The sequence below is a fragment of the Bufo gargarizans genome, chromosome 8 (genome assembly GCF_014858855.1).
Source record: "Bufo gargarizans isolate SCDJY-AF-19 chromosome 8, ASM1485885v1, whole genome shotgun sequence".
Classification (NCBI taxonomy): Eukaryota; Metazoa; Chordata; class Amphibia; order Anura; family Bufonidae; genus Bufo; species Bufo gargarizans.
Window position 1 is genome coordinate 34,686,620 of NC_058087.1, and position 15,995 is coordinate 34,702,614.

Sequence of the window (15,995 nt, forward strand, 5' to 3'; positions counted from 1 at the left end):
TAAATTCAAAGTAAAAAAAACTTCTACTCCCCCCTCCCCTATATAAACCCTAGTATTTCCATAATCGTACTGATCCAGACAATAAAGCTAAAGGTTGAAAGACGTGGGAAAAAGCCACAGCAATGACTGACATTCTGCGGATTAAAAACCAACTGCGCAATTGAGTTTTTATACTGAGGGTTTTCTCTGCAGAGTGCGGATGACATTGCTAAAATCTCATCCACTTTGCACATAGTGTAAATGCTGCATACTTTCTGCACAAAACTTTGCTGCAGAGAATCCGTAGCCTTTACGCCTTGTGTAGCCGTACCCTATAGGATTGTGTTCTTTAAAGATAAAGGGCAAGAGTGGTCAGGTAAAATGAGCGGTACTGGCATGACAGCCTGCTTACATGATGACATATTGTCTGAATTATTATTTTCTTCCATCTAAAAGCACACGAATGTCTAACTCGCTGCAACTCCCAGAGATGTCCCCTGTCCCAGGAAGAGCAGCAACACCTGCAAAGTGAAGACAGGCAGATAGCAAGACACGTACTACTTTGTCTGCTTCTCGTTGTGGGGCTCTTTGCAGTAAGTGCATCTACAGAGAATATTCACACATACTTTTCATATAATAGAAGCATATGGGGCCCATTTTTTGCTGAATAGTTAAATTCTTACTGCCTCAGGCTACTTTCACACTTGCGTTGTTGTTTTCTGGTATTGAGATCCTGCAGAGGATCTCAATAAAGGAAAAAAACGGTTCTGTTTAGTCCCCATGCATTCTGAATGGAAAGAGATCCGTTCAGCATTCCGTTTTGTGACCGGACAATAAATCGCTGCATGCTGCAGTTTTGTGTCTGGAAAAACAGAAAAAATGGATCAGTCAATGAAAACAATGTAAGGGTACTTTCACACTTGCGGCAGAGAATTCCGGCAATCCGGACGCAAACTGATGGCATTTGTCAGACGGATACGGCTCCGTCTGACAAATGCATTGAAATACTGGATCCATCTCTCCGGTGTCATCTGGAAAAACGGATCTGGTATAGATTTTTTATTTTTTTTGCATTTTTAAAGGTCTGCGCATGCGCAGAGACCCGAAAGATGGATCCGTTTTGCCGGAATACTTAATTCCGGATCCGGCACTAATACACTTCAATGTAAATGCATTCCGGCAAGTGTTCAGTATTTTTGGCCGAACAGAAAACTGCAGCATGCTGCAGTATTTTTTTCCGTCCAAAAACCTAAGAGGGACTGAACTGATGCATTCTAAATGGAACGCTCTCCATTCAGAATGCATGTGACGGAACGCAATACCGGAAAACAAAAACTCTAGTGTGAAAGTACCCTAAGTCATTGGTGATGGATCCGTTTTTTAAGGAGCCTTAAAAACTGGATCCGTCACCCATTGACTTTCAATGTATTTAGTGACAGATCAGGTTTTTTTCCCGTTTCGATTTCACACAACAGCATCCTAACGGAACGGATGCATCCTGATCCATCAATACCAGAATTAACAACGCCAGTTTGAAAGTAGCCTTAAATATAAGTCTTCAAACCTTTTATGTAAATTTCACTTTAAAGATGCTCCGTTATTAATGCATGTATGTTATCTCCCTTCACAGAATGCGTCCAGTTGCTTCTGGTGGCTTTTTAATCCTGAACCGGGAAGACTTTATGTGGAACTTCAGTTTTTCTGTGCCGTGTTTAACTTTGGTCAGGTAGGTTCACGTTAGTTGTATATCATTCATGCCTAACATTTAGTATGACCACCTATGCCGTCTGACGTACGAAATACACTTATGTAATCAGATTTGTAAAACTGCTAACCAAAAATGGCCGAATGGAACTTCTATCAGTTTAAAGACTTGCGTAGGGTATGCATTTGCAGATGGTACAGGGGTGTGACTATGGGAGTAAAATATATTGGAGGAGGAGGCACAACCCCAGGGTGTGCAGGGGAGGGACTAGGTTACTGCACCGCGTTCCAAATTATTATGCAAATTATATTTTCTCTGATTTTCCTAAATGGTCGATGCAAATGAGTCAGTCAGTTACCGTTAGAGCATAAATCAAATTTTACCAAAATTTTAACAAATCTCCCAATGATAACAGTATTTTTTTTTTATTCATAAATTAAAAAACTCAAACTGCTCTGCACAACAGAGTTTCAAAACATTTTATAGGTTGTAAAGAACTGAAAATGGTCATTTGTTGAATTTGCAGCATTAAGGGGTCACATTTACTGAAATCAAAAGCTATTTCAGTCATAAACATCTTAACAGGTCAAGTTACTGTTGACCTAAGAACCCTTCTTTGATATCACCTTTACAATTCTTGCATCCTTTGAACTTGTGAGTTTTTGGAGAGTTTCTGCTGGAATTTCTCTGCAGGATGTCAGAATAGCCTCTCAGAACTGCCTCCCACCCTCAGATCTTTTTCTTGAGGATACTCCAAATGTTCTCAATAGGGTTAAGGTCAGGGGAGGATGGTGGCCACACCATGAGTTTCTCTCCTTTTAATGTCCATAGTAGCCAATGACTGAGAGGTCTTTGCAGCATGAAGATGAATTTGCTACGGAAGGCGCGGTTCTTCTTTTTGTACCATGAAAGAAAGTGGTCAGTCAGAAACTCTATATACTTTGCTGAGGTCCTTTTCACACCTTCAGGAACCCTTAAGGGGGCTACAGCTCTCGCCCCATGATTCCATCCCAAAACACAACTCTGCCACCTCCTTGCTGACATTGCAGCCTTGTTGGGACACCAACCTTCACTACTCCATCCATCTGGACCATCCAGGCTTGCACGGCACTCATCAGTAAACAAGACTGTTTGTTTGCAAATCAGTCTTCATGTATGTCAACCGTTTCTGCTTGTGAAAACTGGTTAGGGGCGGCCGAATAGTAGGTTTATGCACAACTGCAAGCCTCTGGAGGATCCTACACCTTGAGGTTTGCGGGACTCCAGAGGTACCAGCAGCCTCACATACCTGTTTTGTAAAGGCATTTTAGCAGCTGCTCCCTTCATCCGATAAATTTGTCTTGTAGAAACTTTCCTGATTATGCCAGTTAGCTGTACAAACCCGTCCATGCTCTGAATCCGCCACACATCTCTTCACCACACGATGATCACGCTTAAGTTTTTGTGAAATATCTAATGTTGTCATACCTTGTCGAAAGCATCGCACTATTTGATGCTTTTGTGCAGCAGAGAGATCCTTTTTCTTTTCCATATTGCTTGAAACCTGTGGCCTGCTTTACCCCTTCGCAACCTCCACCGTGTATATATGGCTGAAGTCATGTCTTTAAACATGGCACGTGGCCACTGTAGCCACCTGGTCTCTGCTGTTTTCAGACAGCGAAGACCCGCGGCCACAAGGCTGATAGCATACAGTTCACCCCTCAGATGTTGTGGTCAAATGTGACCACGGCATCTGAGCAGTCTTGAAGTGGGAGCCCCGCTACGTTGACAGCGTTCCCATAATGAACAAAATATAAAAATGTATGGATGCGACTATTCTGTATGTACTGTGAAAGTAACTCCTGGTTGTCACAATTTTTGCAGGGTTTCCTGTCCTTTGCCATTTTTGGGTTAGATAAACACTTGATCATACTTCCATGCAAGAAAAGGTAAGTTTAGCATTTCTTTTTATCATCTCGTTTTTAGATGCAACATTCTGTGCTGCTTAATATCTTTGTAGCAGTCGGAGCGTCGTTCTTCTTCTGATACAGAGCTCCAAATGCACTGCAAAACGTAGATTTAAAATGTAACATGCTGCGTGCTGTCCTGTAATTGAGTTCACTGTTTAGCGGTATGCAGTGGCTGTATTTATCCAGCATAGAGCGCAAATGACACTATAGAAAATAATAAGTTATTTGTGGACACGTCATAAATTGTCATTCTGAGACTACTCTTTTAAATGGGTTCTCCAGGAATACTGATTTAGTATTTTTTTGCCGGTTACCCCCGCCTGCCTCTGTAAACAGAAGTTTCATACTTGCCTGCTCCGGTCCTCCGTACTGTCTCCTGCAGGCCGATAATCCGGTCTCCGCACTGTGTTTACATCCGCCGCAGCATGGGCACGGTCACAAAGCTCTGATGCAGCAAATGACTAGCTTCAGCAGTGATGTGCTGCTTGTAACCACATTACCACTGTTATTGGCCGCAGTGAACGTATGACCATGCCCTTGCTGCGGCGGATGTAAACCCTGCACGAGGATCGGAACATGGACATGCGTGGGGGAGCAGGTTAGTATGAATCTTCTGTTTCTGGAGGCAAGCTGGGTGTGCTTGCAAAAATAATTATTATTCCTGGAGAACCCCCTTTAAGCAAAGAAATTGATTAAACGTTAATGCCTCTCAAAACAGGCCAGCATGCGACACAGTAGTAACACCTAGTACAGTGGTGGCGAACCGCTTAGAGGCCGAGTGCCCAAACTGCAACCGAAAACCCACTTATTTATTACAAAGTGCCAACACGACAATTAAACCTGAATACCACAGTCCAGTATAGTATATCTTCCATGTACTTTATCACTTAGCTATAACAGCCTGCCTACATTCAGTGCGCTGCCTGTGCCGTACATAGTGCGCCCTGCGCTCATGAATGGCAGGAAAAGTCTAAGGCATATTGGTACACCATAGACTTTTTCCAGGGTGCGGGTGCCATAGGTTCGCCACCACTGACCTAGTACTCCACTGCTCCCTACCTTTATAACATTTTACGCTCACCCTGTTATTCATTTATATTGTGAGGATATTCCTAGTAGTTTTTAAAGCTCTAGATCCGGGATCAGCAACCTTCGGCACTCCAGATGCTGTGAAACTACAACTCCCAGCATGCAAACTTACTCGGCTGTTCTCGTAACTACCACAGAAGTAAAAGGAGGATTCTGGGAGTTGTAGTTTTGCTGATCCCTGCTCTAGATCAACCATGGATGACAGGTTCTTCACCCTACATCATTATGAGCTATAATCAGTAGTTTTGGGAGGACTGGCCTCCATGTATATATTTTTTTTAAATCAAATATATTTTTTATTGAAATAAAGTTTATTCACATACAAACGATAAAGAATGGACATATATTCGCCCCCCCCCCCCTCCCCCAACAATAACCATGCAGAGAGACGACTACACCATCCCATATGTGGACGAGTAAAATAAAGCGCATCGTTGTGGAAATTATTGTGTGTATGTGTCAGATCTCCGTGTCTTTCTTAATCGCATTGTACAAAAGATACATCTGCAGTGTGCTCTGCATTACACAGATTTATTAATTTTCGCTACTGTATATGTCTTAGACTTCAGTTCCTCTGGAATGGCCGAGAACCAAATGTCGTGGCTGAGGAGACCAGGCTTCCTGAGGAAATCCGAATGACCTGCTACCAGTTTGTACAATACCACAAAGACCTGTGCATCAAGAACATTGTCAGGGAAAGAAGGTATCGCCATATTACACTTGTGTTTTTTTATATTTTATTTTTTTGTTTTTTTTAAATATTTACTGGAGATTTTTAATACTACATCATGCAAGGTTACAGGGTCACTGAACTTTCAATAAAACTTGTGAAAGGTTTTGGTCGGTGGAGGTCTGAGTGCTGTGACCCTCAGCGATCGCACAGCGCACGCTCTGTCCTCGATGCAGGAGACTGGATTGGGATGGGCCCATAGACTTTCTATTGAGCCCGTCTCCCCCAGCAAAGAGAGACATTACACAGTGTGAGCGCTTCTCGCTCCTCTAGTGAACGATGGTGGTCTCAGAACTCAGACCTCACCGATAAAAAACGTATCAAAGGTTTATTGAAAGTTCAGGGAAACTTTGAATGACTTCTTATGTATTCTTCACTTCAAGGCCTAATGCACACGACCGTTGTGTTTTGCGGTCCGCAAACTGCGGATCTGCAAAACACGGCGCAAATTGCGGAACGTCAAGGACAGCCATTAATATAACTGCCTATTCTTGTCCGCCAAACGCGGACAAGAATAGGACAGGTTATATTATTTATTTTTTTTGCGGACCACGCAACGGAGCAATGGATGCGGACAGCACACTGAGTGCTGTCTGTATCTTTTGCGGCCCCATTGAAGTGAATGGGTCCGCATCTGGGCCGCCAAAACTGTGGCTCTGATGCGGACCAAAACAAGTGTGCATGAGGCCTAAGAAGTGAAGCATCCTGGAACAACTGAACAGTTTACTCGCCATCCATTGTGGGAATGTTGTGGACACAATCTCGGGCCACGTTTGGAATTGCATTTTGCGGGGTTGTCATCTTTGTGCTTGTACATGTGTAAGTGTTGCGCTTTAGAGTTAAGTGTATGTATTTGTGCGTAGTTGTTTAGGTTTCTAAACATAGAAAATGATTTGCACATATAACTATTAAATGGCCGGGGTCAGTTCTTTAAAGTTTGCAGTTGGTCATATATATCACACTGCTATTTGCACAGGGGGCTTGTGTGCTCCATGAGATGCTGGTGAGGTTTAATGTAACGGCATTGAAGTCACGCTGGCCATAGACATCATAGTATTTTTACTCTGCCTTATCGATCACTGAGTTTACGCCTCCAAAAATATACGAGAGTGATTTGCTGGAGTTCAGAGACTCCTCCATCCGTAACTTTCATGCCTGGCAAGCACTAAATACTGAATGGTGATCCTCGAAAAAATCCTATTCATCTAATATTTTTTTTAAAAGCAAATATTGGGACTAGGGAATATTTCTTTAAATCATCTTATTTTACAAAAATCTGTCCTTTCTGGGTAGTAGACTGGCAAAAGTTTTTACATTTTGGGGTAAAGGCTCTGCCAGGATGCTGGGAATTCAGAGTAGTTGTCTTCATTTGGAACAGGTTATGTGATGTCATCACTTCCTTCATAAATTCATTTCAATACAATTACATTTTATAGCGTAAAATGAATTTAAAAAAACATTTAATAGATTGTCTACCCCATTAATAATTTGGATGCTTACTAACCAGTGGTTACTATTTTGCTTGCAACGTTTTCATATTGTCACTGATTGATGCTCTGTCTGCATAGAGGGCGCCCTCTTGTGGCCGTGTCTGTTTGCTGTTGTGTTTTTGACCATCTGTTTTCATCTGTCTTCCGTCTGCTCTTGCTTTATCCCTTTTCTTCCCATCACATTGTAACAGTGCATGATTTCATTTGTATTGTCCTTAGAAGCCTGTCTTGTCCAGTTTGTCCCCACACGACAGTGAACCATGAGTGCATGGCTTAAAGGGATAATAAAGACGTGACCCGGCCACCAATAAAGTGATCCACGAGACTATTTACAGCTGTCCAGATGAGAGCTTGTGATATATATATATATATAATGATACAAGAACCAGAAGACATACAGAAAGCAGAAGCTATCCCTTAGAATAGGCTTTATATATATATTAAAAACCATGATTACCTTTTACCTTAAAGGGGTTTTCCAGCACTTTTATACTGATGACCTGTCCCAGGTGTCTGACTCCCGCCAATCAGATATGACCTACCCTCTGCATAGGTAACTAAGTTTAAAAATCCTGGAAAACTCCTTTTAAGCTCCCACTGCCTCACCTAGTATGTAAGCATGGCAAATCTCCTGATGGCCTGATGCAGAGGTAAACTAAAGGCAATAAACATGTGGGGGAACCACTGAGAGGCACAAATTCTTACCCTCAATGTGCTGATTGGGGAAACATACCACCTGTGCTAGTGCGAATGTGTATAATTTTCCATGTCGCCCTGGAAATCAACAATTTTAAGGTCTATTCACACGTCCAATAGAAATGCAGCTGCGGACAAGAATAGGACATGGTCTCTATTTTTCCGGAGCTGCGGACCGGAAGTTCGGGGCCGCGCTCTGAAAATGTGGATGCGGACAGCACACTGTGTGCTGTCCGCATCTTTTCCGGGCCCTGTTGAAAATGAATGGGTCCACACCTGTTCCGCACCCATTCAACGGACGTGTGAATGGACCCTAAATATCATATTCTTCTGTTACATCAGACAAAAGTTTTTCAATGTAAAAATTTAATAACAAATGCCTTTGTGCATATATTATTGCGCCACCTGCTGTTCTTTCAAAACAATCGCCTAATGTGTCCAGCGCTGGTGAGAACTTCAGTTCTGGTGCATGGATTTATATTGGCTGGACTGAGCTTCTGAGCATGTGCGCCACATCTGCCCTGGGACATTAGGTGGACGTTCTGAAAGGGGATCAGGAAAATTCTGTTCTGATATAAGATTCCTGTTGATTTCCCCCTTGTCTTGAAGAGTATATAAGTCACCTCACATCACTTTAAAGGGGTGATCTACAGACTCCGCCTACTTGCCTGGCGTGCGCGCTCCCGTGTGAGCAGGAAATAATTTGCGCAGGAGAACTAACAAGCGCGCAGGCGCAGAGAGTTCTATTTAAAAAAAAAAATCCAGCGCACATGCGCGAAAATGCGCAAGCCCGAGAGTCAGGTAGGGCTGCGTAGAAATAAAAGAGGATAGCGTGTAAGCGCGGCCACTGCTCCGATGTCGCTGGGGTGGCCGTAACCAATAACAGCCGGCTGTAAACAATGCTAAAAAAGAATGTCAAATATATAAGAAGGGAGGACGAATCGGTAATCACTTATATTGGGTAAGTTGATACTTGTGTCAAAAACTACACAATTAAGCAGACATCAAAAGATGGGATAACCCCTTTAAGAGCTGTTTCACATGAGCGAGTCCATGGCGGGAATCGCGCTCCATTTGGGAGCGTGATCCTCTATTCTAGACTTATAGGAGCGCAGGGCAGTATCATAATTTATAATGCTATGTGCCTCTGCTTGACCTTACTCTTACAGGATTATACTGACAGCTTTACGTCGCTATGATTCTGTAGTAGTAAGGTCACGCAGAGACACACAGCATTATAAATCACGACGATGCCGTGCGCCACTACTGGTTCAGAATGGAGGATCGCTCGCCCACACAGGCGTGATTCCAGCAATGGACTTGCTTGTGTGAAACAGCCCTAAATTTGATAGCATTGTACTTGACTATCACTTTAACAGAAGTACCCCCATTACTATGCACTAACCCTGTGATGGACTCTACCTGACCTGCTTATATCATGCTGTCCTGTTTCCTCTCTGTTTTTCTTTACCTGCTGACAAATACACAGCGCTGGTACAAGACTTACAGAACATGTGGGTGAATCATTCCTTTGACACACAGGTGTGGTCCCAGGACATCTGGAGGAATCTTCTGGGGCTCAGATTTGGTGAGCTGGCTTGTTGAGGTTGGATTGGCGTCAGACCGTGGCGAAGCGGTGAAATATGGAGAGAGACTGCTGAAAGGAGGGGTCATCCAGCATATCACAGATGAATTTGAATTTCGAGATGAAAACCTTTACTACCGCATCTTGAAGACGAGGCAAATGCCCGACTACAGTCGATGACCCATTCACAGTTTGCACCTTGCCGTTTCTGCAGAAGGAGATGCCACCTTCCTTGCATCTGTAAAGCCATATATAAAGCACAGTGGCTTCTAAGGGTATGTTCACACGTTGTTGTTTTTTGGCACTGATTTCAGCAAGGATTCGGTGCCGAAAACTAATAATCAGTGGGAGGCCACGCCGCAACTCATGCGGCCGAGGATTTTTCCCATGCAGTTCTCCAGACCGCACCAAGAATGCAAACGTCCATTCTTGGTGCGGCAACCACGCGGACACATTGAAAATCTGCAGCGGGAGCCTGCTCACAGTTTAGCTCCATTCAATGACGCCAAACCGACAGCAGGACCGCCCCAATCAAAATGAAAACCCAGCGGCAGAAACTGCAGCGGTCATAATCCGTGGTGTGAATGTACCCTAAGAGCTGCCTATGCAATGCCACTATTCCTAGTGAGCTTTAATGCTACAAGGAAAGGAATCCCATTACCTCAAGTTAAAGGGGTGACCCTAGAGGGAGCACATATCGCCAATGCACAGGACTGATGATAAATGTCTGAGTAGTGGGGGGGTCTAACCACTGGGACCCCACTGATCACAGGAAGGGGGTCCTGTGTTCCCCAATTAGATTGGAGCAGAGGTCAAGATTGTGTGCTGCCTCTGTATTCCTAGTCTATGGGACTGATGAACATAGCCCAGTACAGCGCTCTACTCTCTCCAGCAGTCCCATAAACTGAATGGAGCATCAGTGCGCTTCCTCAACCACTGCACCATTCAATATGGGGGGGCATAAGACCCCCATCCTTGTGACTGGTGTGGTTCTCAGCAGTCAGACACCTGCAGTGATAAATTGCATACACAGACTTCATCTCATTTTCTTGCTCAGGTACAAACCCTACATTTTGGCAGAATTTATATATTTGCTTTCCGCCCGCTGACATTTTGCACACTAATGCATATTTTGTTGCACAGTTTACAGTGGTCATTGTAACTAGCCCTATTGTATCTTTAAACAGTGTCCCGTTTGGTCAAGGCTTTCTCAGTTGTGGACACTCTGTTAAAGGGGTTGCCCAGAATCAGAAAACCTTGGCTGCTTCTAAAGACAGTGCCGTCTCTGTGCACAGCATTCACCATAGTGGAGCGAAGGCTACTTTCACACTGGCGTTTCTGGGTCCGCTTGGGAGATCCGTTTCGGGGATCTCACAAGCGGCCCAAAACGGATCAGTTCAGCCCCAATGCATTCTGAATGGCTGTGTTTGGTCTCCGTTGCGTTTTTTAGACTGTCAGTAAAACGCAGCTTGCAGCGTTTTGGTGACTGTCTATGCGGAGACAAATAGATCCGTCCTGACTTACAATGTAAGTCAATGGGGACGGATCCGTTTTTCACTGACACAATATGGTGCAATTGAAAACGGATCCGTTCCCCATTGACTTTCAATGTAAGTCAAGACGGATCAGTTTTGACTTGGACTTTTTTTAATTTTTTTTATGAATATTGCAAACGGGTCCGTTATGAACGGATACAGGCGTTTGCGTTATCGGTGTGGATCCATCTGTGCAGATACAAGACGGATCCGCACCTAACGCAGGTGTGAAAGTAGCCTAAGCTGCACTCCAAGACAAAACCCATGGACCTTTGTGGTAATGTTTCTGGAAGAATAAAGTCCTATTTTTCTTTTAATCCTGGACAAAACCTTTAAGCTAATTGTGGCATCTAGTGCCATGTAAAAGCCCAAGTACCATACAACATGAATTGGAGTAAAGGGTTTTCTTTCATGTGCCATATTTAGCAACAGCTCTAGGTTAACTAGGCTAAAACGCAGTACATTGCCATACGTTTTAAGTGCATAAAAACGTCATACTTTAAAAAAAATATATATATTTTTTGCATTATTTAATTTTTGGGATTTTACCTGGTGATTTTGCTGTCCTATTGAGAAAAATATAGAAAAAGCACCATACATAAAGCATGCTGACCCCAAAAATCTGACCATGCCAGAAATGCAGTGTGTGAAATTGACCTTAGTCAGATCCCCACTGAGAAATGTATATTTAGCAATAGGATAGGACGGTCGGTATACAGGCTCCTTATGAAGAGCACTGTGACATTTTCTGAAATATGTTGCCAATTTATGGACATTGGTATTACATTTTGTCTTACCAAGAAAACCATTGACTCCGAAATAGTCTTACAGCCCCTCCGCCTGCCTGTGTGACAGTCAACTCCGAAAAGCGGCATCTGCAGTATTGGAGTGTTTGTGCCAAATCCCAGTGTTGGACTGCGTGAAAACTAAAGGGAATCCAAAGCGGTGAAACCTCTCCTAAAGATCACCGTCCCCTTTCTTTTGCTGTTTTGGTTTTTTGTTTCATGCCTTTTCCATATTGGTAATTCTTTTTTTCAGTTGGTCTCGATGCAGTGGTTACAATGAACTGATTAAAGAAAACCATTTTCACTGCAGTTCTAAGTGGCCATCTGGAATAGGTCACCATATCTAAATGACTACAAATGCCGTACTTACAAGAAGGCACTGAAAATGTCTTGGGGTCCTCAGGTGTCTATTTAATGGTAGCATAATGTGACAGTCCATGTACAGTTGATATGTTGTACATTTCACCAGCACACATCCTGTGCTAGTAATTTAAATATTATTTTATTATTTATCAAAGTTAATACAAGGCACTTACTAATGTATTGTGATGGTCCATGTTGCTTCCTTTGCTGGCTGGATTCATTTTTCTATCACATTATACACTGCTCGTTTCCATGGTTACAACTACCCTGCAATCCAGCAGTGGTGGCCGTTCATGCACAATATAGGGAAAAAAGCACTGGCCTATGTGCGCTCCCATGGTTCCGGCCACGAGAGAGGCTGATGCTTTTTCCTATAGTGTGTAAGCACGACCACCACTGATGGATACCAGGGTGGCCTGTAACCATGGAAATGAGCAGTGTATAATGTGATGGAAAAATGAATCCAGCCAGCAAAGGAGGCAATATGGATGATAACAGTACATTAGTAAGTGGCTTGTATTGAAGGGGTTTTACCATCACATACAATGGGGGCATACCGCTAGGATATGCCCCCATTGTCTGATAGGTGTGGGCCCCACCTCTGCGACCTGCACCTACAACCAGAACGGAGCGGGGAAATGAATGGGGCCGCCGAAAATAGGCGAGAGCTGGCTCGACTATTTCCTTTTGCCCCATAGAAACGAACTGGAGCAGGGGCCGCGCATGCGCGGTGCGCTCCCATTCACTTGTATGGGAGCAGCGCTCCCCGCTCTGTTCTCCTTGTAGGTGCGGGTCCCTAGTGATATGCCCCCATTGTATGTGATGGGAATACCCCTTTAACTTTCTCTACATGATAAATGCCACTTACTGAAGTGAGCGGACATTCTAGATTACCCATTAGTACTCTAAATTCAACTATTCATTTTTAAAGAGATCAGACGAGTGTCTGCAGTTTCTCCAGAAACAGTTCCACTGTGTATTGCAGGTCAACCCCATTTATGTGACTAGGGGTACAGCTGCTGTACCAGACACAGATAATGGACAAGAGTGGGGCTGTATCTGGGGAGGGGAAAAAAATAATAAGCCTTTTTTGAGTTCCTAAATTTTTTGCAAAGTCCAGGATGTGTTTTAACTGTGTATTTAATTATGTAATAAATGTTATCATGTCTTACGCTAAATACAGGCATGGAACGGACATTATTTTCCGTTTTCTTCACTGACTTAGAAACTACTGAATTAGTGAGTGGTACAACCACTGACCGGGCTTATACGCACTTGGATAAAATGATATCACTATGAATTCTGTGTCCGAGACCATGAACCGACCTGCAGGGTAATATTTGTGTCGTTTGCCGAACTGACAACAGGGAAATGCAAGATAAATTCCTGGATTCTTTCATCCGGCTTGTGGTTCATGTCATAAAGTACAAATCGAATCATTGAATGGATTTTATTTGCATTTTCTATTAAATATAATTCATGTGTCACACGGTGCTGTTTTTGACTCATTTATTTCTAATGGCTGACCCCCACCTGTCAAAAGAAATCAACTCTGGTGACTGTTAAATGCCACTAGCCGGACATGACCCTGGGAAGTGTAGTGCACGTTACCAGCACTGGGATGGGCCCCCTATAGATGGTAGTTTGTTGATCAGGTCTATCTGATGTCTGTGGACAGCCATATTGTCTAGGCCATGGATGTCAAACTCGTGGCCCTCCAGATGTTGCAAAACTACAACTCCCATCATTCCCTGATAGCTGTAGTATGCCCAGGCATGATGGGAGTTGTACTTTTGCAACAGCTGGAGGGCCACGAGTTTGACATCCCTGGTCTAGGCCAACGGTCGCAGAGGTAAAACAATGGGCTCTGTCAAGCTAAAAAAGTTGTAACATAAGGAAAAGGGAAAAACGTTGCTTGAATCTTTCAAGTGCTCCTTTGCAACAGTGGTATATAGCAGTCCGCCACAGGACTCGGTTGGGTGTTTCCAGTTGTGGGGTGTGTCCCTACACACTCACACTGTCCAATCAGAGCGGACAATATCGGACCATGTACAAATAGACCCCTTTGACAAGGAGAATGGTAACACCCAGTTGTCAGTTTCGTCATATATTTCTAAGAGGAATAACAAGGGAACGGCACAACAAAGTGTTAGGCCTCATGCACACAACCGTAGTTTTGAGCAGCATTTTTTTGCAGATCCTACATTTCTATAATGGGAGAGCTGACAGGCCCTCTTTAAAGGGGATGTCTTGCCTTTACTGTCCTCAGAATAGGCCTTCACTTGCTAATCGGCAGGGTTCCCACACCTCGCATCCCCGCCAGAGGGCCAACTTTTTACGTGTAGCTCCAGCACTGCAACTACACAGCTCGGTCAACCTGATGATAAGGCTACGTGCACACGACCATATGGGTTTTGCGGATCCGCAAAAAAAGACGGATGACATCCGTATGCCATAGTTGCGGATCCATTGTAACAATGCCTAAAACAGACAAGAATAGGACATGTTCTATTTTCTTTTTTTTTTTTTTGCGGGGCTACGGAACGGACATACTGTGTGCTGTCCGCATTTTTTGCGGACCCATTGAAATTAATGGGTCCGTATCCTATCCGCAAAAAAAAAAACGGAACGGACACGGAAACAAACAACGTTCGTGTGCATGTAGCCTAAGTCATTACTCAGTAAAGCCCAAAAAACCCTAAGGGGATAAGCATGACAGGCAACACAGTTTGATCAAATTTGCCTGAAAAGTCCCTTAAAATGTAAGCCTACATGCACACGAACGTTTGTGTTTTGCGGTCCGCCCAAAAATTAATGACGTCCGTATGGCATTTTTTTGCAGATCCATTGTAACAATGCCTATCCTTGTTCGCAAAACGGACAAGAATAGGACATGTTCTATGGTTTTTGTGGGGCTACGAAAAGGTGCTGTCCGCATCTTTTGTGGCCCCATTGAAGTGAATGGGTCCGCACCCAAGCTGCAAAAAATGCGGCTCTGATGCGGAACCAAACCACGTTTGTGTGCATGTAGGCTAATCCAAATCTCTGCCCATGGAAAGTTTCCCTTTCAACATACATGGCAGATGGTTCGACACTATGTAACCTACAGTTGTGTTCAAAATCCTTCTAAAAGCTTTTATTTCCATACGCACAAATGCATTGGGGACACTACACATTCTATTCCAAATCAAAACATGAAGAAAAATGTCAAATTTGTGTTGTTCAACCAAAAATTTTTTTTTTAAAGAAAAGTGAATATTAGACTGTTGAAATAAATTGCAGTGTTTGTATTCTTCTTTACAAACTCAAACATTCTTTATATAAACTGAAAAATGTTTGAAGATTTTGCTTTCCTTTGAATCGCTTCACTAATACTTAGTTGTGTAACCGCTGTTTCTGAGAACTGCTGGACATCTGTGCTGCTCGGAGTCACCACCATCTGGCCCCTGTGACCAGGTATTCCAGCCCAGGAGGATTGGACTACATTCCACCGTTCTTCTCTATTTCTTGGTTTTGCCTCAGAAACGGCTTTTTTTTTTTTTTTGTCACCCCACAAGTTTTCTATTGGATTAAGATCCGGGGATTGGGCTGGCCACTCCATAACGTCAATCAGGTTGGTCTGGAACCAAGATGTTGCACGTTTACTGATGTGTTTGGGGTCGTTGTCTTGTCGGAACACCCATTTCAAGGGCATTTCCTCTTCAGCAAAGGGCAGCATGACCTCTTCAAATATTCAAACTGATCCATGATCCCTGGTATGCGATAAATGGGCCCAACACCGTAGTATGAGAAACATCCCCATATCATGATGCTTGCGCCACCATGCTTCATAGTGTACTGTGGCTTGTATTCAGTGTTTGGGGGTTGTCTGGCAAACTCTCCGGCCACTAGACCCAAAAAAAACAATCTTACTTTCATCAGTCCACAAAAAAAATTCCACAGTGGGACTTTGCGGGGGCTTCTTGCAGATAGCTCGGCTTCACATAGGCATCTTCTAATTGTAACAGTACTCACAGGTAACTTGAGACCTTCTTTGATCTCCCTGTAGCTGATTGTTGGCGGAGTCCTTGCCATTTTGGCTATTCTTCT

The 15,995-nt window shown here is 43.5% G+C and overlaps 1 protein-coding gene across 2 annotated transcripts in view; it reads left to right on the forward strand.

Annotated features, from left to right (window-relative positions):
• GPR155 (G protein-coupled receptor 155) overlaps nucleotides 1-10,659 on the forward strand; it is a 37,233-nt gene extending 26,574 nt beyond the window's left edge. The window contains exons 12-16 of one of the 2 annotated variants that reach the window (XM_044303868.1): nucleotides 436-572; nucleotides 1,610-1,705; nucleotides 3,548-3,612; nucleotides 5,285-5,425; nucleotides 9,181-10,659. In XM_044303868.1, the coding sequence (XP_044159803.1) occupies nucleotides 436-572; nucleotides 1,610-1,705; nucleotides 3,548-3,612; nucleotides 5,285-5,425; nucleotides 9,181-9,403 (662 nt within the window). In that variant the 3' untranslated portion in view covers nucleotides 9,404-10,659. Of the gene's footprint in view, nucleotides 1-435; nucleotides 573-1,609; nucleotides 1,706-3,547; nucleotides 3,613-5,284; nucleotides 5,426-9,127 lie in introns of both variants that reach the window. The other variant, XM_044303869.1, reaches the window with a different exon arrangement.
• Nucleotides 10,660-15,995: the final 5,336 nt, after the last annotated feature.